This window comes from Pelophylax lessonae, assembly GCF_965119305.1.
Source record: "Pelophylax lessonae genome assembly, chromosome: 7".
NCBI lineage: Eukaryota > Metazoa > Chordata > Amphibia > Anura > Ranidae > Pelophylax > Pelophylax lessonae.
Window position 1 is genome coordinate 121222457 of NC_138774.1, and position 27983 is coordinate 121250439.

Below are 27983 nucleotides of genomic sequence, written 5' to 3' on the forward strand. Positions count from 1 at the left end.
ACACAGCGGCCATGTTTGTGTTGTCTGGCGGCCATTTTGCAGTGGTTTGCCATTGAAAATGGCGGAGGTCGTGACAGTGGAGCCCTGTGGGTGGCGATTTCGGCGGTGGGTATCTGCTGGTGCTGACCCATGGATCTTTTCACTCTGCAGGTGCCTGTTTCTGCTGGGTGGTGAGTCTAGTGGGGTCCTTTCCCTCTCTGCTGAGGATCAGTTAGGTGCTCTTTTACGTTTTTTTTTTTTTTTTTTTTACACATTTTCTTGTGGGGTCCCCCTACTGACTCACGGAGTCTTTGGAGCACATTTCCCCACCTGATCCCCCTCTCAGAGGCTGCGGGGCCCTCTGGGTCCCAACCATGCATTGATGCAGGTGGAGGTGGTTTTTGGGCGATGGGCTAGCAAAAAGTGCCCCCTGCCTTCCCCTGCTTCATTTGTTTCCTCCGATCCTGAATCTGATTCGACCGCCGCGAACGTGAGACTCTGCTTGGTCTGCGACCATGCACCCACGCGCCCTTCTCAGATAGTGAGGATCATTCCTCCACTTCTGCAACCACGCAGGAAAAGGCGCTAGTGGGTGCAATGATTGTATCTGTGCGTGAGACCTTAAAAATGGAAGATGCAGTTGAAGCTGCAACGGAGGTGTCGGTTCCCTTTTGGCACTCACAAGCCATCCAGAGCAGCAAACATGTTTCCTTTCCCCGCCTATTGCGACAGAACTGTCGCTAAAGATTGGGAACGGCCAAATGTCCCCTTGTGGTCCCTAAGCAATTTGCTATGCAATACCCCTATGTGGAGTCCCTACTTAAAGTGGACTTTCACCGGTGGTGGACCCTCCAGTCTCCAGATTGAACAAAGCAACCATGATTCCGGTTGCAAAGTCCCCGGCCTTTAAGTACCCGGCTGACAGGCAGGCGGAGGCTGTGGCCTGCAATATGTACATCCTGGATGATTCATCCCTGAGGCCAGTATTTACTATTGCACTGGTGTCCCAAACTGACCGAGTGGGCTAAGCTTTTACGCCGTGACCTGGAGGAGAAACGGCCCCCCCTGCCTTCACTGAGCTGGCAGGCCAGTTGGTCCAGGGGCTGCAGTTTATCTGTGATGCATCTTTGGATGCGGCTCCCCTAGTGCTAGGCTCTCTGTTTCAGCAGTGGCCCTTCGGCATATATTTTGGCTCAAATACTGGTCTGTGGACCAGACTTCTAAGAAGGCCTTGACTGATCTTCCTTTTCAAGGAGATCACCTGTTTGGAGCTACCCTGGATGACATCATTAGGGGTTTCACAGGGGGGGGGAGAGTACCTTTCTTCCACAGGCTACTAAGGGCCAGAGTGCTCCATCCTCTGGAAAAACTCCAAAAACTCAGATCTGGCTGAGCCGGGGAATGAAAGAGTCCCTGATATGGTAGCTTCGGTCTCCGCCGCTTCAGCTGGGCAAATCCTTCCTCCCCTTGTATTGGACAGTGGTCACTACGAATGCCAGCCTGTCCGGCTGGGGAGGCGTCCTCTGCAAAAATTCTGCTCAGGGGATCTGGACACTGGAAGAGTCCAGACTACCGATCAATATCTTGAAACTCTGAACGATCAGACTGTGCTTGGAACATTGGACGAATCGTCTTCAGGGATGTCCAGTGTGCATTAAATCGGACAATGCCAGGGCTTATGTCAATCATCAGGGGGGCGCAAGAAGTGTCCTGATGGCCTCTCTCTGTCATACACATTCCCAGGGTGGAAAACTGGTAGGCGGATAACCTCAATCGGCAGGCGTTGGACCAAGGGGAGTGGTTCCTTCATCTGGAGGGGTTTCATCAGTTGTGTCTCCGGTGGGGCATCCCCAAGGTGGATCTGTTGGCGTCCCGGCTCAACAGAAAGGTGCAGAGGTTTGTGGCTGTTAGAGGATCCTCTGGCAGACGCCACAGACGTGCTAGTGGCCCTGTGGGGTCAGTATTGTCTTTTGTTTCTTTCTCCTCTGTGCTTTGTTTGTCTGTTCATTCCCAAGATGGATACGGGTAGGCACAATAGATTATGCACCATTTTTAAGGCCACTGTTCAGAAGGCCAGACTACCATCGCCAAGACATATTGAACCGTTGCAATCAAGCCCACCTCATACAGAGGAATTTAAACTCAATATCAGAGGCCTTTTTTCATTTGCAACATGCTATGGAACATGAAGCAATGCAGTGGTGGGATCTGGCCTTTTTAGAGAAATATCTGGAATTGATTTGATGATCACACCTAGGGGTCTACACATCAAAAAACAGTGTGATCTTTTAAACCCAGACCTTAAAAAAGATTGGGAAATGTTAGCAGAATTGTGTACAACAAAGTGGATGGAATTATTTTATCCAACAAAGGAAAAGGAAACTTGATTTAGCACAATCATTCCCGGGTCTAAAAAGGAAAATCAGAAGTTGAACGTTTCAATGAGTCTTGTTTATATCCTAAATGGCAAACCGTATTGAGCAATAATTTCAAATAATAGAGGACAATATTGTCTCTAAAAAAAAAGCTTGATAGAGATATTGAAGATTACCAAAAGGGCAAAGTTTTTGAATGGAAGTGCTCCTCCTCCATTACTCGACCGAACATGGAAAAATCTGGAGTTCTTAAAAACTCCATTAATCAACAGTTGGACAACAAAAATTTAGGTTCACGACTCGCATCATCCTGCAATGAACCCCCAAATCAGAAGATTTCATTTTCTAGTGTTATTCAATCCGAGGGTTTACATAGTATAGTTAATGAAATGGGTACATCCAATACGAATAGCACATTGGCCAATACTTCACTGGTCATATCCATGGTAAATAGTGGGCCTAACAATTCAAATGACTCCGGTCCTATTCTAGAAAAGGCAGTCCCTACCACTCCAAATCTTCCTTTAGACACTTCCTTCCCCAAGGTACCACATACATCCAGCCTGCCCCTTTTTCCCTTGCCTATTTCCAATCAGTATAGTCCCCTTATTTGCGTTTGAGTCCCTTTCCATTCATAGTGCCCCATTTCTACCACCAACATGGCTTCTTCCCAGTCTATTATGACAGATGCACCCCCCAACAAATCCCCCAGTTGTTCCCCTTCTCTTTTAGTAATTTCCCCAAAAAGCACGGTGAAAGAAAAAAACAAAAGAAAACTCCAGAGGCAGAAGAGGACCAGTACCATTAAAATCTATAATTTGTCCACATATAGCCTTAATGGAGCTAAATTGTCACGTCTACAAAAAGGTCCCAGTTTTGCCTCCTCACGAGGTCCACATTCTTTTGGACTTTTTAAAGATTTGCACAGTTTCATTTGGTTACTCACCATTAAACTATGCCCTGGGGGGTCCTTTTAGGTAACACACAACCTCTGGCGAACACTTCTACCACTAACTCGGACGAAATTGCTACGTTAGATCCAGAATCTGAAATTATACAGATATTGTGCAACCTTTTGGGAGGAAGGGTGTACGGAGTCTCAACCCATTGATTGGTTCATAGATCCTCAAGTTAGACATACTGACCTGACACCCAAATCCATTTTCTTTCCGATTTAAATCTACAGGGCCTTATATAGAGACTTTTTTTCTCAGGCAGTCCTCCATGATCTTATGAAGGTCTGCAAAGAATACAAAGACATGAGGTCTAAAAAATCTATATTCTGTAGAGCAAAAGGCCCTGAAAGGCTTGGAAGCTAACAATGTTATCAAACAAGCTGACAAAAGAGGAATGTAGTGGTCCTTTATATCAGATAGCAATACATACAGGGTTTTAAAGAGAGATCCCCTTCCCGATTACAAAAAAGCATTCGATCTGCTAGTTGATGAGGCCTTCAAGGATGGAGTCCTGGACAAAAGGAGAAACTATTTTTGTTACCCGTGATTTGTAGCACTCTCTATTTCTATCATCTCCCAGAGGTCCACAAATCAAGTCATCCCCCAGGGTGACCCATAGTGGCAAGCACTAACCACTTCCTTAGTGGTTTGTCACAATACATTGATTTTTTTCTTCAACCTATTGTTGCTGATTTACCTGCCTTCATCAGACACGGTACACGTCCTGGAGACATTACAACCTTATAAATGTGAGGAGTGTTATCTGTGGGCTTCCTTAGATGTATGTTCCCTATATACATCTATCCCCCATGATGTGGGTTTGAGAGCTCTTCAATACTTTTATAAGGATCTTACCATCAATTCGAGACCAGCCTAATTCTTAATTGATAGTACAGAGTTTTGCCTCAAACATAATTATTTTACTTTTTTGGACAAATTTTACCTTCAGTTACATGGCACAGCAATGGGAGCAAATTTTAAATTATTTACCTGTCGTCAGAGTGCCCGAGTGCCTGTTCGTCAGAGTGCCCGAGTGCCTGTTCGTCAGAGTGCCCGAGTACCTGAGTACCTGTCATCAGAGTATCTGATGGGCTGGTGACAGGTACTTGGGTACTCCGATGACAGGTACCCGAGTACCTGTCACCAGGGTGCCCGGGTACTCTGATGGGCTGGTGACCGTTATCCGGGTACTCTGATGGGCTGGTGAAAGGTCCTCTTTATTGGAGGGGGGCAATCAGTGTGTTTTGGGGTGCACTGTAATCGGTAACTAGCTGTTACCACAATAACCTCCTTACACAGGATAAGTGTGTGAGGAGGAGAACCTGGTGACAGCTAGTTACCGTGTTCTCTGTTGACATTCTGTGACCGGCTGTGATTGATAGTCCGAGGGACGAGCCTCATCCTTGATCGCCGCGCTGCCCGCCCCCGGGGGCGCGCAGTAGCGGCGAGAGCGGGCCACCGTCATGTGACGTTGGCCTGGATCGAAGAGCACTTCCTGCCACCGTCATTTTTCAATGATGCGGTATGGAAGTGGTTAAACACACCGTGCTCCACTGCACTCAAGAGGATTTACCTCTTACCAGATGGATCAACCTTTGCAAGTCTAACAGCCTTTTTGTAGCTTTTTCAATGCAAACAAAGAGCGCCTCATTTATGGGATGACACTTTCTTTGCAAATCCAGGCTCTCAGTATGGATGGATAAACCACATCTCATTAACATCAAGCTGTGCTAGTAATCCACACTCCAGCTCGTTGTCACACATGAAAAAAGGAGGAAACGACTCATTGCGCAGACATCCATAATAAACAATCAGTATAGACGTACTTACAAGAAAGAAGGGTAATCTAGGCAAATTGTTTATACACGGTGTCTGGCGTCCTTACAGACGATAAGACGTTACCGCTACCACTAACCCAACATAAGTTTTGTTCTACTGAACGTCGTCACTGGGACAATATGAATGCAATTCACGAAAATACCCCAAAAATAAGACCTAGTGTGATTTTCTGGGATGGCTCCAATATAAGCCCTACCCTGAAAATCAACCCTAGTTAAAGTCCTTGTAAAACAAAGTAATCAGTTTTGTAAAAAGATTATATAATGTGCATTGTCTCCTTTTTGGAACTTTATTGTGGAAAATACCTTATTACAGCGCCGCTGGGCGCTCACCTGATCTGCTGGAGATATTCTCCTCTCCTCCGGGGGATCTTGGCCCCTCCATCTGCAGTATTCAGAGAGGGGAAGAAGAGCTCCGGCGGGTCACGTGAATGCCAGGCGGCGCTGTAAATAAGGTATTTTCCAATGTAAAGTTACAAAAAGAGACACACTGCACATTATATAATATTTTTACAAAATGGATTACATAATTTTACAATGACTTTAACCACGGTTTATTTTTGGGATTACAGAGTGTCATAATGCTGACTCCTGAGCTGACAGGTGACACATGAACTTTTTAAAAAAAACATTTTCTTGTCTTATTCCAGGTTTTTTAGAACATGGAGAGAGGTAAATGACACAGCACAAGCTCTGTGCTGTCTATCATGCGTTAAAGGATCAGGATACTTTTTTTAGGGTTAACAACTACTTTAACATCATCGTACGTATATACCTTAAATAAGTAAGACATCCACTGAAAATAAGCCCTAGTGTGTTTTTTGTAGCCAAAATTAATATAAGACCCGGTCTTATTTTCGAGGAAAGCAATATATAACTAGATCATTTAAATTGTTGTTTACTGAATTAATTTTCATGTTTTTTCTTTGTTTTTTTGCAGAATGTTTTAATTGTTGAGGTGAGTAGATTATTTAGAACATTTTTTTGCTTCGTTGATGTATCTGTTATTATTACCATGTAGGACCTGAAAGTGGGACTGTTCCAGCCAGTCTATTCTGCCCATAGTAACCATTCATTTTTTTTCTGCGAGAATGATGGGATTGGGTGATTGTAGGAGATATTGTAACTAGGTGAACCAATGCAAAAAAGGCTGGACTTTTGGAGAATTATGTACCCAGCTTGATTGCATTAAGTGATCAAATCTAGTCTCTGCTTGTACTCTTTACATCAGTAATTCCTTTTATCACATTACCTTCTTTATAGTATAAATCCAAACAAGCATCTTTCCCATGTATAAATTCAGGGCAAAGTGAAGGGTTCTTCTGATAGCCCACCCCCTCCTTTTGATTCTTTCCCCCTGCATCTCTGTCAACCTGTTGCTAAATCGAGCACTGAATAGAAAGTCTGGTGTAATTCAATGTTGGACTGTTGTAGAAGTTTAATCAGCTAATCACCTTCCCTGTGTTCCTGCATAACTGTGCTTGGGCCTAGTAATTGCTGCCCTAAGTACTGCATAGTGGAAAGAAGGTGAGATGGCCACATTAATCTTCATTCCTAGAACTGTTTGGGGTTTCGAAGGACTCTATTGTGCAAACTGTGTTAAGAGGCAAGCATGGTGAAGGTAAGTATAAGTGTGTCGGGGGGGGGGTCTCATCAAGAGAACCTGTATATACATTAAACCTGTTGCAAGTCCCCTTTAAATATACAGTTTATGGTTTAACAGAAGTGCAATTGATAACTAAATTATGCCATAATTCAAGGTGGCTGATGTCACACTTGTTGGTAATCAGCATTTTGCCTGATGCATGTATTTAGTTTTTCCTCATGTGAGTACCTTTTGGTGCCTTTTATAATAAAACTGCATGACAGTATTGCGCTGGGAGTCATTTTTCTCTCTGTGGTCTATTTATGATATTTTCAGGAGTTGTGATGGCTGCCTGAGGGGGTTCATCTGACAGTCACCAAGGATAGTCATTATGCATTTATGATCTTAGAGGCTGTTTGGTTTTGCAGCACAATAGTGATCACATGTGATATTCATTCGGCAATTTTCCACCAGCAGATAGACTTGTCTCTTGTGGAGTCATTTTACAATTTTTTTTCATCAGTAATGTATTGAGACATTATGCATTGAGTTGTGGCATAATTTGATTATCAGTTGCTCTTTTGTTTGTCTGTCTGTCTGTCGCAACAGGTTTTTATGTATATACACTTTATTGGTGTCTTTTTTTTTTTTTTTTTTTTTCCAAAACACTGAGTGCTCCTTCTGTACACTTTTTTTTTTTGTAAGGGTGTTTTTTTTTTTTTTGGCTATCATCTAGCACAGTTTTCTCTATCATCCATCGACCGACGCAGCCTCATCTCCATGAGCTGAGTGGGTTATGCTCCTCCCATCAGGAGTAGTCTAGGCAGGAAAATTTGAATGTACATGCCCTAGGGGCTGTCCCTCCAGGCATAATCTTCACTGCCACAGCCCAGCACATCAGTTTGTTTCTGCCTAGAGAAGGAGTAGGACCTAGGTTTCCTGCTGGGACTCCGGTCTCAGGTTTTTATTTCTTTTAAGAATATTCTACTTTATTACTCTTTACTCGCTAGCTAGCTAGCTAGTGTCCAGGGAAGAATTTTGCTGGTGATCTGCAAGCAACGATGCCAGCTGGGGCTTCGCACTCGATAATCTAGATCCTTATGGTTCCCCCCAGTCTGGCCTACGAGCGTCAGCAGGTTATAGTTCCGACCTGGGCCTAGCCAGCGGATACCTCGCCGGGACGTGACGACCTGGAACGCCCTGAGTCACAGCGTACCCCTCGGCTGGCAGTACCCCCACTTCGGGTGGGAGGCAGTCTGCCCGGAGCGGAGCCCACCCAGTACATGGTATGGTGAGTAAATGTACCCCTTTGCCCTTGCTGGCCTTGGGGGGATGTGGGCCCTCTCCTGGGGTTAATGGGGATTTGTGCCTCCCAAAAGATCCCCCCTGGCCTGCCCGGTCTGTGTGTCCTTCCCTGTCCCTGAGGTGGCTGTGTGTCAGGAGTGCCTTGGCACTCTGGGGAGGGGGGGGTGACATAATACCTTCGGCTTGCTGGTACCTGTTGTGGTTCCTGAGGCTTTCATGTGTCGGTCCCTAGCCACATGGTTTGTCGTGGGTGCCGCCATCTTAAATGTGGGCAATGTTATTTTCTCTTACGTCCTCCGACAGTCGCCGCCTCTTCATATTCGTCACATATGGGGGTATTAGACTTTGCTCCGAAGGAGTAGCTAGGCAACAGAATATGTTAACAATAAAGCTTTAACATATCCCACCCTCAAGGGGTGGTCCCCTCAGTCAATACCCTCCTACTTCCTGCAACCATAACTCAGTTTTAATGTCTAGCTTGTCAGGAGTGGCTGGCTCTCTCTGTGCTGGGACTTTTTGTCCCAGACTCTTTCTTCTTTTTAATATTTTATTTGAGTTTTTTCTCTACCTTTACTTAGCTGTTGTTTTTGTCAGCATTAGTTAGTTCTTCGGACGAAGAGGATCATGCGGACTGGGTCTCGGGCTGATCCCCCTGATCGCAGGTCGTGGGTCAGTGGCTTCCCAGTCTGCCATCGAGCGTTCAGCCAGGTAACGCTCCTGGCACGGTGAACGACCCATCCCTGTTCGGTGCAGGGATGTTTGGTGAGGTGGCTACCTCACCGGACGCTGTGCGGTTTCTTAACCGCCATTGTGTGCGTCTTGAATTGCGACTCTCCCTGCCTCATGTGCAGCGGCTTGTTCGCCTGGGCGGGTTCCCCACGCCATATGAGGTAAGTGTGTCTATGTGGGGACCTGTCTGTCTGGGGGGGGTCTCAGTCTGGGACTGTGTAACCTGCCTTTTAAATCACACTGCTTGTCTCCCTATCTCTCGGCTGCATGCTGTGGGCTGCAAGGGGGGGGGGGGAGCTGTATGACACTGTGTGTGTCAGGCTGGGCAGTGTGGGAAGCTGTGTGCTGTGGGGCATGTTTTTAATGGCATGTTGGGGCATATACAGCGATCGCTGCGGCGATCTAACATGTATCCATATAATGGGATGAAATTGTGTGTGTTTTTATGCACTGTGGAGCGGCGGTTTCGGCGCCAAACGACGCCATTTTACCGGCGCCCGCTCCGGCCGCATGGTTTACATGCACGGCGGCCATTTTCTTGTAGCCTCCATAGGCTTACATAGAGCGCCCTGGCAGCATCACTTCCTTTTTCCTGGAACACCGGTCGAGGCAGCAGCAGCAGCGGGGTCTCCTCAGGTTTTATCCTTCTATTCCTGTTGTCCATTGCCTGTATTCAGTCTGTATATTCCCTGTGGGGGTCTCATTGTGCCTGAGTGTGTGCGGTGGGCTGCGCTTACCGCGCTTGCTGAAAGGGGGCAGTTAACCCTTGGTTGTCTGGCGTACAGGGGCAATGGATTCTCAGGAGGGCAAGTTTCCCACAGTATTGGTGGAAAGCCAGGGGACCGCTGTTTCCCCCCCAGGGGGGGATTTAGCCACTATTGTGGCTGGCCTTGCTGCCCAGGTGCAAATGCTGGTGGCTGCTCAATCTACTAAACGGCCCAGAGTTACTCTGTCCTCCGATTCTGAGGGTGAAGGTGATGGGGCTGTTCTGGCAGGGACCCCCCTATCGGGGTCCCGCTCCTCTCTTGATCTAGTGGGGTCTGAGGTAGAGGCTGAGGTTGAGGGGGTTGATAATTCTCCCCCTGGCTCGCCTGAAGAGCTTGCAATCATGGATGAGTTGATTGCTTCCATTAAGCAGACGCTACGTTTGCAGGACGAAGTGTGTCCCCCCGCTTCCTTGGCGGCTTATGGGACGCAGAGAAAACGCAGGACGCCGCAGGTTTTTCCCTGCAATGCTGATTTTCAGCGCGCTGTAAAGGATCAATGGCGCGATCTGCGCAAACCTTTTGCGGTACCAAGTAAATTCAAGCTGCGTTATCCTTTCTCCCCTGCCACTGATGAACGGTGGTGTGTGCCTCCACCAGTGGATCATGCAATTGCGGTTTTGAACAAAGCCACTGCGATTCCTGCAGAGGGATCCCCTGTTTTCCGTGATGCCACGGATAGGAGACTGGAGTCTCTTGCCCGTCATACTTATTCTGTTACGGGTTCTATGCTTAAGGCTCTATTTGCTTCTCTCATGGCGGCCCAGGCGATCGCAAGTTGGACGCAGATGCTTAGGCGCGTCCTAGTGGCCGATTCGGCCTCGGCGGCGACCCTGGACATGGTGGATCAGATCCACCAGGGTGTCATGTATCTGTGTGATGCGGACCTGGACCTGATTCCGTTGGCTGCACGTGTGCACAGCGTGGCGGTGTTGTCTCGCCGCCTGGTTTGGTTGAAATGTTGGTCGGTGGACCAATCTTCACGTAAAACCTTAGCCAATCTGCCTTATGATGGGTCTCGCCTTTTTGGGGAGTCCCTGGATGTGTTGATTAAGGGGATCACCGGGGGTAAGAGCACTCTCTTGCCCCATTTCCCCAAGGCTAAGGGGGCTTCTGGGAAGAAGCATGCGAATTTTCGGCCCCCTCAGGGGTCCTTTCGTGCCTTTCGGCCGCACTACAAGGGCAAACCGTTCAAAGGCCAGGGCTCTCAGAAGAAACCCTGGTCTGGGAAACAGAAGTCCGGCCAATCCGGACCTGCGGCCCATAACAGTTCGGCCTGAAGGGGCGCCCTCACCCAGTTTTGGGGTGGGGGGACGCTTGCTCGGTTTTCTTCAGCCCTGGTTGGCCCGTGTGCGGGACAGATGGGTTCTGGAAATCGTTCGATCTGGTTACAAGATCGAGTTTCTCTCTCGGCCAGAGAGCAGATTTTTTCCCTCAAATCTACAACTGTCTCCAGAGCGCCTGCGGGATCTGCACCTGGCGGTGCGGGACCTGAGGGCTCAGGGAGTGGTGGTTCCGGTGCCTCATCGGGACAGATTTCGGGGGTTTTATTCCAATCTGTTCACCGTGCCCAGAAAGGAGGGCAAGGTTCGTCCGATTCTGGACTTGAAAGCTCTGAACCGCTCTGTGCGGGTTCGCAAGTTCCGCATGGAATCCCTGCGCTCGGTGGTGGCTGCCCTGGTTCCGGGGGAATTCATGGCCTCCGTCGATTTGAAGGATGCGTATCTTCACATCCCCATATTCGAGGGTCATCAGAGATACCTTCGATTTGCCATTGCGGAGGATCACTACCAGTTCGTGGCGTTGCCCTTTGGGCTCGCCTCGGCTCCGCGGGTCTTCACCAAGGTGCTTGCACCGGTTCTGGCATTATTGAGGGCCCAGGGCATTTTTTTGTCCTGGGGTATCTGGACGACATTCTGATTCGGTCTGCGACCAGTCAGGGTCTGGAGAAGGACCTGTCTGTCACGATGCAAACTCTGCAGGAGTTCGGTTGGACGATAAATGTTCCAAAGTCGACACTGAGTCCGTCGGTTCGTCTTCCCTATCTGGGAATGATACTGGACTCGGTGCAGGCGAAGGTCTTCCTGCCGGAAGACAAACTCAGGACTCTTCAGGAGGAAGTCAGGTCCCTCAGGGACGTTCCGAACTCGTCTCTGCGGACGTGTATGAGATGTCTGGGATTGATGGTCTCGGCTTTCGAGGCGATTCCTTTCGCGCAGTTTCACACGCGGGGTCTCCAGGCGGAGATCTTGTCCAAGTGGGACGGGCGACCTCAATCTCTGGATCTTCAGATCTCGTTGAGTCATCGCACCAGGGAAAACCTTCTGTGGTGGCTCCAGTCCCCGTTGGTGTCCGGGGGCAAGTCGTTTCGTCCGATCTCGTGGACGATAATCACCACGGATGCCAGCCTGTCGGGCTGGGGTGGTGTTCTGGGCGTTCTGTCCGCCCAGGGGACCTGGTCGGAGGGGGAGTCTTCCCTCCCGATCAACATTCTGGAATTGCGTGCGATAAGGCTCTGTCTTCATCGCTGGACGGACCGGCTGCAGGGCTGCCCGGTTCGGGTGCAGACGGACAATGCCACGGCGGTGGCCTACATCAACCACCAAGGGGGCACCAGGAGTGCCCGAGCGGCTCGAGAAGTGGCCGACATTCTGTCTTGGGCCGAGACTCATGTCCCGGCGATAACGGCGGTTCACATTCCGGGAGTGGAGAACTGGCAGGCGGACTATCTGAGTCGCCAGACCCTGGATCAGGGGGAATGGTCTCTCCATCCGGCTGTCTTCCAGATGTTGTGCGCGAAGTGGGGTCTTCCAGATGTGGACCTGTTCGCGTCTCGCCTCAACTACAAGGTGAAGAGGTTCGTGGCAAGGACGCGCGACCCTCGGGCAGACGCGTCGGACGCGTTAGTGGCCCCGTGGCATCAGTACAGGCTGATGTACGCGTTTCCACCGATTCAGTTGCTGTCCCGGTTCCTTCGCAGGTTACACTCGGAACGCAGCACGGTGATTCTTGTGGCACCGGACTGGCCTCGCCGGTCCTGGTACGCAGACCTCGTGAATCTGGCGGTCGACGCCCCCTGGCGTCTGCCTCTTCGGGACGATCTACTGTCTCAAGGACCGATTTACCATCCTGCTTTACAGTCGCTGGCTTTGACGGCCTGGCTGTTGAGACCGAGGTCCTGAAGGAGAAGGGTCTCTCTCCAGAGGTTGTTCATACCTTGATCAACGCGAGGAAGTCTTCCTCGGGAAAGGTTTATTACCGTACTTGGAAGGCCTATTTTGCCTGGTGTGAGTCCAGGGGGTTTTCACCCCGCACGTACTCGGTTTCCCGTGTGCTGTCTTTCCTTCAGACGGGTGTCGATCAGCGTTTGGCGCTGGCTACGATAAAGGGTCAGGTGTCTGCGCTGGCCGTTCTGTTTCAACGTCCCGTGGCTTCCAACTCCTTGGTTGACACTTATTCAGGGTGTGCGGCATCTGGTTCCTCCTAGGAGGGATCCTTTGCCCCCTTGGGACTTGAATCTAGTCCTATCTGTGTTACAACGGGCTCCTTTTGAACAGATCAGGGAGATCTCGTTGTCTATGTTGTCCAAAAAGGTCGCCTTTTTGGTGGCGATCACTTCGGCTCGCAGAGTGTCGGAACTGGCGGCTTTGTCCTGCAAGTCTCCGTACCTGGTTGTTCATTTGGATAAGGTGGTCTTGCGACCTAATCCTTCTTTTCTGCCGAAACGAGTTTCGGAATTCCATCTTAACGAGGATATTGTTTTGCCTTCGTTGTGCACGAAGCCTAAACATCCAAAGGAGGTGAGATTGCACTCTCTGGATGTTGTTCGGGCGATAAGGGTTTACCTTAAATCGACTGAGTCTTTTCGTAGGACGGACTCCTTGTTTGTTCTTCCAGAGGGTCCTCGGAAGGGCATGGCGGCTTCGGCCTCTACCATCGCCAAATGGATCAGGCAGACCATTGAACAGGCCTATGCCTTGCAGGGGAAGGTTCCCCCTGTGCCTGTGAAGGCGCACTCTACTAGATCTCTGAGTACGTCTTGGGCCTGCCGTCATGGGGCTTCTGTAGCCCAGGTGTGTAAGGCGGCGACTTGGTCGACCGTGCACACTTTCACAAAATTCTACAAAGTAGATGTTCAGGCATCGGCGGATGCTTCCTTTGGCCGCAAGGTTCTTAGTGCGGCTGTTCCATAGGGTCCCTTGTTGGGGACTCCTGGCTGTTGGGATAGTTTTTTGTATCCCCTGGTTTTTTTGTCTTTTCCTGGGTTGTTGCTCCTGTTGAGCACTTATTTTTGCTGTTGCCCAGCTGGTTTCCTTCCTTTGGTGTAAGGTTCCTTTCTTTGATGTGGAGACTGCGTTGCCTTTCGGCGCGGATGCGTTTCCCACCCCTCATGTTTGCACTGCTTTGGGACGTCCCCATATGTGACGAATATGAAGAGGCGGCGACTGTCGGAGGACGTAAGAGAAAACGGAATTTTTGTAAAATCTTACCTGTAAAATTCCTTTCTCTGAGTCCTCCGACAGTCGCCGCCCCCGCCCCTCTTTTGGGGTTTGAATGTATACTCTACTGCTATTCCACTAAAACTGAGATATGGTTGCAGGAAGTAGGAGGGTATTGACTGAGGGGACCACCCCTTGAGGGTGGGATATGTTAAAGCTTTATTGTTAACATATTCTGTTGCCTAGCTACTCCTTCGGAGCAAAGTCTAATACCCCCATATGTGACGAATATGAAGAGGCGGCGACTGTCGGAGGACTCAGAGAAAGGAATTTTACAGGTAAGATTTTACAAAAATTCCGTTTTTTTTTTTCCCCCGTAGACTTGTATGGGGCAGCCATTTTCCCTGTAGCTTCCTATTGTTTTGTATGGGCATCCATTTTTGTGTAGCCCTGGTGCTATATTCAGCAGTGTAACCTTATTCAGGTGACATCACTTCCTGTGCAGTCATTTCCTGCTGCTGAGCCGAGGTCACTTCCAGCCTTTCTCTCCATGCTGCTAAAGGATTCAGGAGGACTGTTTGTCTGAGGTGGTATATTACTTGGGGTCCCTGCGGGCACACCCTTGCACTTTTTGCTATCAGTTTGGTTTAAAGGGGTTTCCTGCAGACTGCGGCGATCGGTGGTGGATACGGTGATCGGCGCTCTTAAAGTGACAGTACATCATTTTTTGAAAATTGCAATATGGAGTCCAAATCTGTGCAGTCACCCTCAGACTCACTCTGTGCAACTCCCGGACAGTCCGGATCGCAGTCTCTGGTCGCGATTTCAGCAGCCCTGGAAAGCCTGGCGACTAAAGTTGATTTAGTCATGAAAAAGGTTGATGGCTAAAAACGGCTGCTGCTATGGAGGGGTCCTCTGATTCAGAGGCTAATGGGGTCGCCCCCCTACCTGAGGGGGGCGCCTTACCTCAGTCAGATGGTGAAGAGGACATGTCGTCTTTAGATGCAGCGCGGGAACATGCCTTAGTGGAAGCCCTGATTATTTCAGTGCGGGATACTTTAAAATTGGCTTATGAGCCCACACTGGAATCGACGCAGGTGGCTTTTGGCTCTCAGAAGTCTCCAAAAGCTTACAGGGGTTTCCATTGTCCCGACACTTTTCACGATATTGTGAATGACCAATGGCGGCGCGTTAAGCATGTGTTAGTGGTGCCTAAACACTGGTACCCTTTTGCTGAAAAGGTCTCCAACCATTGGACAATGCCACCTAAAGTGGACCATCCTGTGTCCAGATTGAACAAATCTACCCTTTTGCCTGTGGAGGATTCCCCAGTTTTTACGGATCCAGTGGATAGGTGGGTGGAATCCTTTTTCTTCATGTGCTGACGGGTTCCATTTTGAAACCGTTTTTTGTGTCTGTTAGTGTCGCAGACGATGACGGAATGGATTAGGGGTTTGTGGGAGTCCTTGGACCCCGAGACTGTTCCTCCAGAACAGCGGAAACTGTTGGAACAGGTGATCCAGGCTTTGGTGTTCCTGTGTGATGCGTCTATGGATGCGGCTCCCATGGTGGCCAGGGTCCTGGGCATGGGCATTGTTTTAAGACGCATGGTTTGGTTGAAAAGCTAGTCGGCTGATCAAGCTTCTAAAGAAGCCTTAGAGGATCTCCCTTTTCTGGGAGACCGGTTGTTTGGCGACTCATTGGATGAGTTAATCAAGGGCCTGACTGTCGGGAAGAGTACTCTTCTTCCTCAATCCTCCAAGGGTAAGACTCCCCTTACTAAGCAGGGTCCCTCCTTTTTCTGCTCATAAACGTTTTTTTTTTTTGTGCCTCCGGGGCGCAAGAAAAAGGTAAGCCGTTCACAACTTCTGGAGGAGCTAAGAAGCCCTAGGCCGGCCAGTCCATTGCGTCAGACAAGTCTTCTTCAGCATGAAGGGGCGGCCTCACTTCCAGGGTTGAAGGGGAACCCTGGACTTCCTTCATTCAGGAGGATTGGGTCCGCAAACTGATTTGCTCTGAGTACAAGATCGAATTCTGGTCCCGGCCAGGGGACAGGTTCTTTCAGTCGAATCTTCACCTGTCTCTGGAGCGTTTGAAGGATCTGCAGGGAGGCTGTGCGAGTTCTCCTGGCTCAAGGAGTGATTGTGCCGGTTCCTCCGCAGGAATGCTCTCAAGGTTTCTATTCAAACCTGTTCACTGTGCCCAGAAAGGAGGGCAAGGTGCGTCCAATCCTGGACCTCCGAGCTCTGAACCGCTTTGTGCAGGGGCAGAAGTTTCAAATGGAGTCCATTCGGTCGGTGGTGGCATCTTTGAATCAGGGGAATTTTCTGGCTTCCATCGTTCTCAAAGATGCGTATCTCCACATATTCGAGGGACATCAACGATTTCTCCACTTTGCGGTGGCAGAGAAGCACTTTCAATTTGTGGCGTTACCTTTGGTCTCGCCTCGGCTCCCAGAGTTTTTACCAAGGTCCTGGCCTTGTTACGTTGGCGAGGTATCTCCATTGTGGGATATCTGGATGATCTCCTGTTGTGTGCAGTCTCCTAATCGGATCTGCTGGACAGTGTTTCTATCCCCATTCAGACTCCAAGTATTCGGGTGGATGATCAATGTCACCAAATCTGCCCTGACACCGTCCGTGCAGATCACTTATCTGGGGCTGATCCTCGACTCTGCTCTGGCGAGGGTCTTCCTTCCCTTGGACAAGTTTCAGAAGTTGCCAAGGGCGGTCCGGTTGCTGATGGAGGCCGCTCAGTCCTTGTGGGCTTGCATGAGGGCCCTGGGTCTGATGGTCTCGACCTTCGAAGCAGTCCCATTTGCTCAGGCTCATACAAGACAGTTGCAGAAAGAGATTCTGTCAAAATGGAACAGAGATCCTCGGTCATTGGACCAGAAGATTCAGTTGAGCCATCTCACAAAGTCGGCTCTCAGTGGCTCCAGTCACCTGTCCTGTGCCAGGGCAAGTCCATCCTGGCGATGTTTTGGACGGTGGTCACCACGGACGCCAGCCTGCAAGGCTGGGGGGGGGAGTGCTGGGGAAGCTCTGTGCCCAGGGGACTTGGGCGACGGAAGAGTATGCTTTGTCGATCAATATTCTGAAGCTGAGAGCAATCAAGCTCTGCCTGCCTCACTGGACGAGTTGGTTACGCGCCTCTTGAGGGATAGAGGTCTCTATTATTCGGTGATTCCTACCCTTTTGAAGGCCAGGAAGTCGACATCCAGGAAGATCTATCAACGTATGTGAAAATCGTACATTTCTTGGTGTGAATCGCTGCAGCTGCACCCTCGCTTGTTTTCTATAGCTAGGATTTTGGCCTTTTTACAAAAAGGGGTTGAGCAGCGCTTGGCGTTGGGTACTATTAAGGGCCAGGTTTTGGCCTTGGCTCTTTACTTCCAACGTCCATTGGCTACTCATAGTTTGATTCGCACCTTCATTCAGGGGGTGCGTCATCTGGATCCTCCGAGGAGATCCCTGTTACCGCCGTGGGATCTTAATCTGGTTTTGTCTGTTCTTCAACAGTCTCCTTTTTGAGAATATTAGGGAGATTTCTCTGCTCTTTGTCGCAGAAGGTTGCCTTCCTAGTGGCTAGTCCGCTGCAACCATTTCGAGATGGATCAGGCAGACGGTTGTTCAGGCTTATTCAATCAAGGGTCAGGTTCCTCCTTTCCCTGTGAAGGCGCATTCTACTAGAGCGCTGAGTGCCTCTTGGGCTTTTTGCCATCAGGCCTCTGTTGTACAAGTCTGTGCACACCTTTACAAAATTTTTACAAGGTGGATTTGTTGGCATCTTCGGATGCTTCTTTTGGCTGCAAGGTTTTGCAGGCTGCTGTTTCATAAGAGAATGTTTTTTTGTTGTTCTCTTAGGGGTCTTTTACCTGGTTGAGCTCTGTTGCCCGGTTGGCTAGGTTTAGCCTCTTGGAGTTGATGTTACTGTCTGGTTGCGTTTTTCCCACCCGTCCTACCTACACTGCTTTGGGACGTCCCACTCAGCTCATGGAGATGAGGCTGCTTCTGTCGATGGACGATAGAGAAAATAAGATTTTTGTAAGATCTTACCGTAAAAACGTTTTCTCTGATGTCCATCAACAGACGCAGCACCCGCCCCTCTGTTTGGGGTTGGTTCTTTTGTCTTCACTGCATTAAAACTAAACTGATTTGCTGGGCTGTGGCAGTGGAGGCTATGCCTGGAGGGACAGCCCCTAGGACATGTACATTCGAATTTCCCTGCCTGGACTACTCCTGATGGGAGGAGCATAACCCACTCAGCTCATGGAGATGAGGCTGTGTCTGTCAATGGACATCAGAGAAAAAGATTTTACGGTAAGAGCTTACAAAAATCTTAATTTTTTAAATTAAGTGAACCTGCCACTTGCCTCGAAAGGGCAAAATTACAGTTTACGTTAAGGGCCAGTTCACACTATAGAAACGTAGTCCGTATGCGTTACATGTTATTTTCTACATACGCGTTTTTGATGCCTTCCAGTGCGTTTCTGTTGTGTGCTGCCTTTTACCACAGTCCAGTGCAGAAAAAATGCAGCATGTTCTAATGCATTTAATTGCTTCCTTCCAACATTACATATACATTTTTCATATATAAAAAAAACTCAGCCAGCAATTGTCACTTTCTGAGGTGTCTCCTTTCGTCCCTTTCTGTACCAAAAATTGTCCTGATTGGTTTTCATAGTCACTAATACACTCTGTTTTAAATGTTTTATTTTAATAAAGATTTTAAGCAAATTAAAAAATATGTATGTACTTAAGCAAATTAAAAAATATGTATATACATCACTTTATAAACTTTTACATATTAAAAAAAAAAAAAAGTAAAATTAAATTAGTTAGAAGCCAATATAGTTTTCCTTTGAAAGTAAAACTCCTACTCAGTGACGGAAGTAAATATCTGTAGATTCTCAGAGGCTGCCCTTTTTCATAAGCTACCTGATGAGGTTCCTAGGAAGTCAGTGACATTAATCACGTATATGTTTTTGGTGGCACAAATTAATATTACTAAACATTGAAAGCTTCACTAGAATTATGGTCAACGACAGACTCGCCTATATAGTTTATAACAACACTAAGAAGTTTAATATATGGGATCTGTGGATCAGTTATAGCTCTGTTCCCTAATGAGCTCAGAGTGAACCCTCTTCTTTCTTCTTACTTCATTCTGGTTTCTTCTTTCCCTTCTTTCTTCTCTTTATTATTGAATATTTTTGTTTATTTCAGGTTGTCATTGGGGCCTTATATGGCTCTGATCTCGTCTATATTCTCAGGAACAAGTGCAGGGGATTTCCCCTTATCCGCTACCTATTGCCCCCCACCCACCATGCAATTGTCCCTGTACCTTTTAATGCTTGGTTAAAACCAAATTTGATGATTGGGAGTTTATAACTTCTGGTCCCTTATGGATCAGGCTCACATTTTCTAACTTTTGATAATGATTATTATCCTTTTAGTATCAGAATACTTACCTGAGGGCAATCTTCTGCTATTGTTAATCGATGACGGTTTACATTATCTTTACTTGTTCGTTACTTGTTGTATTGGATTGTGTTTGCCATAATGACAACCTGAGAACTGACTACTGTTTTAATGGTATATTTGTTGCTGTCAGATCTTTTTCAATAAAATGTAAAACTTTGATTATTTTTTTATTTTAGAAAAATGGAAAAGGTTTAGAATCCCTGACACAGAAGGGGACAATGTGTTTTGATGTGTTACAATAACCTCAATGTAGTGGTGTTTTTGTTCTGCAGGATATCATTGATACAGGAAAAACAATGAAGACTTTACTTGCTATGCTGCAGAAGTATAATCCAAAGATGGTCAAAGTAGCCAGGTAACAAAGTATAATGAGATACTAGAAACATCAAGGAGACTTCAGTTTGTGAGTCTCCGCTTATTCCAAGGCTTTACTGGTACCACATGCTCTATTATAAGACAGTGAAAGATAACTCAATCCCTACTAGGATTTTAAAGGTACCACACCAAAAAGAAATTAAAAATACAAATTTAATTTTTTATTGTACAAAACATTTAAAGATTAAAATATGAATGTCAAACATCCAGATGTTTCAAAAATATTGCAGTTACATGTCATGCCAGTGTTGGTGACTATTTCTTTCACAGGTTGATAATAAAGAAGATCGAACATGCATATCGTCATCTGACATGTTTCACATTACGAGGCCTGCTTCCTCAGGGAGCACTGGCATATACCCCTACTATAAAAAAATTCCCTTGACATTTGGCTTGTTCCCAGAATTGGAGGACCGCCACACCTGTAAGAAATGATTCCTCCATTCAAAAACTAGAGGCTGTATATGTCAGGTGAAAAGGATTTGATACAGGTTCCTTCGAAAGCCCTGGAGGAGAAGAGGTAATACAAGTGTATTGACTGACCGTCATTCATAGTAGTTACAATGCTCCATGGCCTTGCCTGCTAAAATTCCCAGGTGTCCATGGACAGGCTATCCCCCAACATACAATCCAGACAATCCAAGCTCAAAAATATTAAATCATGTCAAAGATGGATATGCATGTGAGATCTTCTTTATGATCAACCAGTGACATAGTCACCAACACTGGCATGATACATAACTGCAATTGTTTGTAAACAACATCTGGATGTTTGATATGCATATTTTAATATTTTGCACAATAATGTGACTTTTTATCTTTAATTTATTTTTGATGTGGTACCTTTTTTAAAGTCCTAATAGTTTTTCATGTTAGGGGTTGAGCTATCTTAAAGTATAATGGGAGTCCATAGGGCATTTCTCATACTTGTGCAAACTGAAAGGCAGCAATTTTTCTGCTCTGTGTGCTACATATTTATAACATACAGTTGTACACTTTTTTTTTTCAGAAGGTGATAAAAGTTGTGTATTTTTAGTTGTGTATAAAGTACCCAGTATTTGGCTTGTGCAAATGTTATAAATGTCCTTCTGTGCCGTACACGTGGTTATACATTCAAACAATTATTTTGTATTTTTGTGTGTGGGGTTCATTATTTATTTTTTTGGTATAAGTGCATTATGTGGTTCCTGACATGTAGTAGCTGTAGTTTTTAATGTAATGCATAAAGAGATATTTGCAAGCTGTTTACAGAGGGACAGTGTAGTGTTTATCTGTGGACAAAATGACTAATTGGCCCTTTCGGTTACACACTGTCTCTAGCAGTCACATGTAGTTCTTTGCCAACTTAGGCTAGGTTTAAGATGCGTGCTTCTATAAAATAAAAATGTTGTTTATTTCCTTAAACATTTGCAGCAGACTTTTTTTTTTTTCCCCCCTTGTACAGTCTTCTCTTGGGTGGCTGCTGGGTGTGCACCCCTCTTTTGTTGGAGAATTTTGTGATGGCAACTTTCATTTTGCGGAGCTTGGTTTTTCACATTTTCATGTAAAATGGCTTACAACAGAGAGTTCTGGGTGTTCTGCCATATCTGATCCTCCTCCAAAGGACTAGGTGTTTCTCTATACTAACCTGTTTATATGTACCGCAGCTGCCCTGCCACCATACCTGCTGGTGTTCCTGGGGTTTTTCCCCCTCCTTCCCTCCCTTACTTTCATTGGACATACTAAAGTTCAAATGGAACTATAGCCAAAAACCTTTTCTCTTTCGTTCATTGACAGATCTTCATATTCATTGATTATATTGCCCCCTACAGGAGTAGGACACTAGGCAGAAAAAAAGTCTGGCTACGCCTATGGGCAGTCCCAGGGGGTATGTTCCCTCTCTCTGCTATAGGTACTTGTTGTGTTTTTTTTTTGGTCTACTCAGGAGTAAGGACCTAGTTCCTTGCTGGGATCTCTGGTCCTGGCAATTTACTCTACTTTTTTCTTCAGTTTTTTCCTGTGAGATCTACAATCAACTGCCGGACTGGAAGACGAGCTGGATAATCTAGATCCAGTGGTCACCCCAGTCTGGCCAGCGAGCGCACGCAGACCTCAGCTCTGTGCTAGGTCGGGCACGACATAGCCCCACTGGACGGGGGCTGGCCTGCGAGTTAAACGCCTTGCGAGTTTGCATACGACTGGGTCTTGGCCCGAGTCACAGCGTCTCTCCTGGTCGAAACTCCCCATTCTGATGGCGAGGAAGTCTGTGTGGAATGGTGCCCTCCTGGTATGGTGAGTAGCTGCCCCCCCCCCCCCTCTCTCCATGGAGAGTTTGTGGTAGATGTTGGTCCCTCCTTGGGACGCTCGGACCCCTGGGTTCCCCTCCTTCCTGTCAGGCACCTCCCTTCACCTGTCCCCTCTTCACTTAGGCTGGAGCTGTGTGGGTGGTCTGGCCACCTCCTGGGTTGGGGGCAGGGCGCTATGCTGGCGATGGGGGTGCACCGCAGGCGACCGGACGATCGGCTGTGCGGGTGGGGGCTGTACCTGGTGGGGGCTCCTGCCAGGGCCCCCTTCCTGCCTGGGCCTGTCCTTGATGCCTAGGGATCCCTCCTTGGAGCCTTATGGTGCCGCCTTTTTCTTGTAGCCTGTGTGCTTCAATACACGGCACCCATGTTTGTGTAGTCCGGTGGGCATTTTGAGGTGGTTTGCCTTTAAAAATAGCAGTGGCCATGACAGTGTAGCCCTCTGTGCGGCGATTTCGCCGATGGTAGCCCCTCCTCATCCCCTGGTACTGACTCCTGGATCCTTTTGTTTCCTTATCGCTGCTCGTGCAGTGCAGATTCTCCAGGTGGCTGTGGTGCCTGGTTTCTATGGGGTGGGGGAAGTCTGGTGGGCTCCTCTACCTCTCTGCGGAAGATCAATTGGTGCTCTGTGACTGGCAACTGAGTGGTGCTGCCAGAGCAGTGAAGGTTGTCCTTCAGCAGTGTTTTACATTTTATTTTTGTGGGGTCCCCCTGGTGACTCATGAAGTCTTTGGAGCACATCTCCCCACCTCATCCCCTCTCTGAAGCTGCAGGGCCCTCCGTGTCCCATCCATCAATGCACTGATGGCAGTCCTGGAGTCCCTTTTGTCCCGAGTGGAGGTGGTTTTTGGGCGACGGGCTGGCACAAAAGCGCCCCCTGCCTCATCTGTCTCCTCCAGATCCTGAATCTGATTCGGCGGACGTGGGTCACCCTGTGACCACGCGCCCTGAATCCTCGGATAGTGCACGAAAAGGCGCTGGTGGACACACTGATTATATCTGTGCTTGAGACTTAAGTTGGAGGACGCAGGTTCCCTTTGGTCCTCACAAGCTACCCAGAGCGGCAAAAGAGTTCCCTTTCCCCTCCTATTTTGACAGAATTGTCACTTGGTTCCCTAATCAAGTTGCTAGGCGATACCCCTATGAGTCCCTTCTTAAGAAGTGGACTGTTCCACTGGTGGTGGACCCTCCAGTTTCCAGATTTAACAAGGCAATCATGATTCTGGTTAAAGAGTCCCCAACCTTTAAGGGCCCTGCTGACAGGAAGGCGGAGGCTGTGGCCCCACATTTTTTACACTCTGGGTGGTTCGGCACTGAGACCGATATTCATTATTGCCCTGGTGTCACAGATTCTGACCGAGGGGGCTAAGCTTTTAGGCCGTGACCTCAAAGGGGAATAGCTCCCCCGCCTTTGATGAGCTGGTGGACCAGCTGGTCCAGAGGCTACAGTTTGTCTATGATGCCTCTTTGGATGCGGCTCCCCTAGTGGCTTGGCTCTGTTTCGGTAGTGGTCCTTCGGAGTGTCTTTTGGCTCAAATGCTGGTCTGTGGACCAGACATTTAACAAGGCCTTGACTGACCTTTACTTTCGAGGAGATTGCCTGTTTGGTGCTACCCTGGATGACATCATTAAATGTCTCCCAGGGGGAAAGTACCTTTCTTCCACAGGCTACTAAGGGCAAGGACCCTCGTAGACGTGGGCCCTTCTTGGCTCATAGGAAGTTGTATTGTCCCTTGTGGTCAACTGACAAGGAATCGGAGCCCTCTGGGGCCTCCTCAGGAGGATGCAAGCGAACTTGACCTGGCAAGTCAAGTGCGGGCTTCTCCAGACCCGGGGACAAGGCCCCTTCAGCAAGAAGGTGCGCTCTCACCTGTACCTGGGGTGTGGGGATGTCTTCACTGGTTCTCGGACCCATGGCCTCCCCTGGTACAAGAAAAAGCACGCTCACGAGGTCTTTCGGTCCAGCTGCAAGATAAAGTTTCATTCTTGCCCTCCGGTAAGGTTTGTCCTTCCGATGTTCAATTGTCCCCAGTCTGTCTAAGGCTCTTTTTGGGGCGCGGCAAGATCTTTTCTTTATGGGTGATAGTCCCGGTTCTGACTTCGGAAAGTTTTCAGGGGTTTTACTCAAACCTAGTTACAGTCCCTGGGAGAGGAGGCAGGTGTGTCCAATTCTGGACCTGAAGATGCTGAATTGCTTTGTGCGGGTGCAGAAGTTCAGAATGGAGTCTGTTTGCACTGTGGTGACTTCCCTCCATCAGGGGGATTTGCTTGCCTTCATCGACATCATGGACGCTTACCTTCACATTCCAATGTGTCGGCCTTTAGCGCTTCCTCCGCTTTGATGTGGGAGGGGGGAGCATTATCAGCTTGTTGCGTTACCTTTTTGTCTCACCTCTGCTCCTCAGGTCTTCACGAAAGTGTTGGCCCCGGTGTTTGCTTTGTTATGCCAATGGGAGATCGCGGTACTGGACTACTTGGACGTCCTTCTGAGAGCAGAGTCTCCTACTGTTCTGGTGGAAAACCTGGAAATCCCCATACCCCAGATGTTCATCTCTCCGGACTTGCATGCGGGTGCTGGGCCCGATGGTGTCTACCTTTTTTGAGGCGGTTTTGTTTGCACAGTTCCATACAAGGTCTCTGCAACTGATATTCTGGTCAAATGGGACAATAATCCGCTGTCTCTCGTTCCTCCCCTTGTATTGGACAGTGGTTACCACGGATGCCAGCCTGTCCGGTTGGGGAGGCTTCCTCGACAAATATTCTGCTCAGGGGACCTGGACACTGGAAGAGTCCAGACTACTGATCAATGTCTTGGAACTCCGAGCAATCAGACTGTGCCTGTAACATTGGGCATATTGTCTTCATGGATGTCCAGTGCGTATTCAATCGTACAATGCCACGGCTGTTGCTTATGTCAGTCACCAGGGGGTGTCCTGGCGCCTCTGAAGGTAGCCGGCATTCTAAGGTGGGCAGAACGGTTCATTCCAGTGGAAAACTGGCAGGCGGATTACCCCGGTCAGTAGGCGTTGGACCAAGGGGAGTGGTCCCTTCATCTGGAGGTGTTTCATCAATTGTCTCCGGTGGGGCATCCCCGAGGTGGATCTGTTGGCTTCCCAGCTCAACAGAAAGGTGCAGAGGTTTGTGGCTCATTCACGGGATCCTCTGGCGGATGCCACAGATGCGCCGGTTGCCCGTGGATTCAGTATCGTCTGATTTTCGCCTTCCCTCCTCTCAAGCTTCTGCCAAGATTTCTAGGCAGGATCAAGATAAAAGGGATTGCGGTCATCTTAGTAGCCCTGGACTGGCCTCACCGAGCTTGGTTCGCCGATCTGGTGCAGCTTCCACTCGGGGAGGATCTGCTGTCCCGAGAAGCAATCTTTTGTCCTGCTTTACAGTCGTGAGTTGGTATTTCTAAGGCTGTTAAAGGCTAGGAAACCTACTTCTAGGAAGGTCTACCGTTGTATGTAAAAGACGTACATTGCGTGTTGTGAGTCTCTTGGGGTTCATCCTCGCTCTTGTTCGGTGGGCTCGGATCTTGACCTTCCTTCACCAGGGGGTTGAGCAGAAACTGGCCTTGAGTACTATTAAGGGTCAGGTGTCGACCTTACTGGTCTTATTTCAACGGCCTTTGGCCACATACTCCCTGTTGCTTACTTTTCTTCAGGGAGTTAGGCACTTGACACATCCAGTGCGGTCTCTGCTGCCGCCTTGGTACCTCGCTTTGGTGCTCTCAGTCCTCCAGATTCCCCTGCTTACGCTGTCCCAGAAGGTGGCCTTTTTTGTAGCGTTCACCTCTGTGCGCAGGGTGTCTGAATTGGCAGCGTTATCCTGCTGTTCACCTTACTTGGTGGTTCACAGAGATAAGGTGGTTATTCGCCCCTGTACGCTGTTCCTTCCAAACGTTGTCTCTGATTTTTATTTGAATGAAGACATTGTGTTGCCTTCCCCGTGTCCCAGGCAAAAACATCCGAAGGACATTGCCTTGGATGTGGCCGAGGCAATTAGGGTGTACCTGGCTGCAACGGAGTCTTTTAGGACGTCAGATTCACGATTTGTGCTCACCGATGGGCCTTGGAAAGGGTTGTCCGCTTCCTCTGTGACCATTTCCAGATGGATCAGACAGACACTGATTCAGGCCTATTCCATCTGTGGTCAGGTTTCTCCTTTCCCTGTCAAGGCGCACTCTACTTGGGCGCTTAGTGCCTCCTGGACCCTTCGTCATCAGGCGTTGGTGACGCAGGTTTGCAAGGCGGCCACCTGGTCGTCAGTGCACACTTTCACAAAAGTTCTATAAAGTGGATGTGTTGGCATCTACGGACGCTTCTTTTGGACGCAAGGTTTTGCCGGCTGCTGTTTAGAGGACCTGATCCTCTTTGAGGGTGTATTGTTTTTTTCAGGTGGGCTCCAGTTGTTGGTTGAGCGCTTGTTGCCTGGTTGGTTACAGTTTAGCCTTGGGAATTTTTGTTGTTCCCACTCCTCATGTTTAACACTGCTTTGGGACGTCACAATGGTTATGAATATCCGGAGCTCCGTCCGTGAATGAACGAAAGACAAAATGGGATTTTTAACCTACCCTAAAATCCATTTCTCTGATGTTAATTGACGGACACAGCACACACCCCTCTGTGGTGTTGTAGTTCTTCTGACACTGCTTGTAACAAAACGGAGTACCTATAGCAGAGAGAGGGAGTATACCCCCTGGGACAAACCAAAATTTGTGATTTTTGTTTTACTTTCAATAACGGTAAACAGGACAAAAAGAGCGGGTGGATCTCATTAAAGGGGCACAGACAACAATGAAAATGAACAAGTGTTCTAATCCCTCTCCACTTTATTTAAAACTAAAAAAAAAAAAAAAAACCTCCCCAGTCACTTGTCTCCTCAGATTTGACTGAAGGTGAGGTTTAGGATGGGCCAAGGTTTTGGTATTCCTGGGAACTCAGAAAACATGAGAATTGTCATCTATTGCAGAGGATGAAAATGATGATTCTTTTCTTTCCCTTTCTCATGAAAAGGAGTTAGTTTCATCTCTTATTCGGCCAGTTTGTGAAACGCTAAAATTTGAGGATTCTTCTGCTCCCCACTAAGAACCATCAGTTGTCTTTGACTTTCATAAACAAAATTGTGGCGCTTAAGTGTATCATTTCTTTTTTGCTGACTTCATTTACAAGGAATGGAAGAGTTCTAAAAAGGTGTTTTGTGTTGCCTACTATCCTTTTGCAGAGGATTTTACAAAAATTTGGACTTGTTACATAGTAGTTGAGGTTGAATAAAGACAATAGTCCATCCAGATGTCCAAGAGTCTTTTGAAAGTAGCCATACTTCCCGCAGAAACTACCTCTGGTGGTAGAGAATTCCACAATCTTGTAGCCCTAACAGTAAAGAACCCCCCGTATGGCCTGAGGTTAAAACGCTTCTCCTCTAATCGCATTGTATGTCCTCATGCAATCCTTGCGACTGTATAGCTTTTTTTTCTATGCTGAGATCACCATTGAGGTATTTGAGAAAAATGCATTAAGCACGGTTGCCTTTTCAGTGTCCTCTGTAACCATCCTCCCCTCTTCTTTAATTATGTGTGCAACATGCTCTGTCAGTTTTTTTGCTGTTGATGTATTTAAAGAATTTCTATGGGTTCTTTTTACTATCCTCCGCTATTTGTCTCTCAGTTGATTTTAGCCATTTTGATTTCGTATTTACTTTTCTTATTTACCTCCTTGTACTGCTGGAAAGCCGATACTGTGCCCTCTGATTTATATTTCTTAAAGGCTATTTTTTTCCCCTAATATGTTTTTTAACATTACGGTTTAGCCAGCCAGGTATTGTGGACCTGCTTATTTTATGTTTAAATAATTCTACTGTAATCCCTGTGA

At 47.8% G+C, this 27983-nt stretch overlaps 1 protein-coding gene across 1 annotated transcript in view; it reads left to right on the plus strand.

Moving 5' to 3' along the window:
• Positions 1-27983, plus strand: part of HPRT1 (hypoxanthine phosphoribosyltransferase 1) — a 149732-nt gene that overhangs the window by 79312 nt on the left and 42437 nt on the right. Inside the window, exons 5-6 of the mRNA XM_082263818.1 lie at positions 6089-6106; positions 19729-19811. Coding sequence (XP_082119944.1) covers positions 6089-6106; positions 19729-19811 — 101 coding nt within the window. The remainder of the gene's footprint in view (positions 1-6088; positions 6107-19728; positions 19812-27983) is intronic.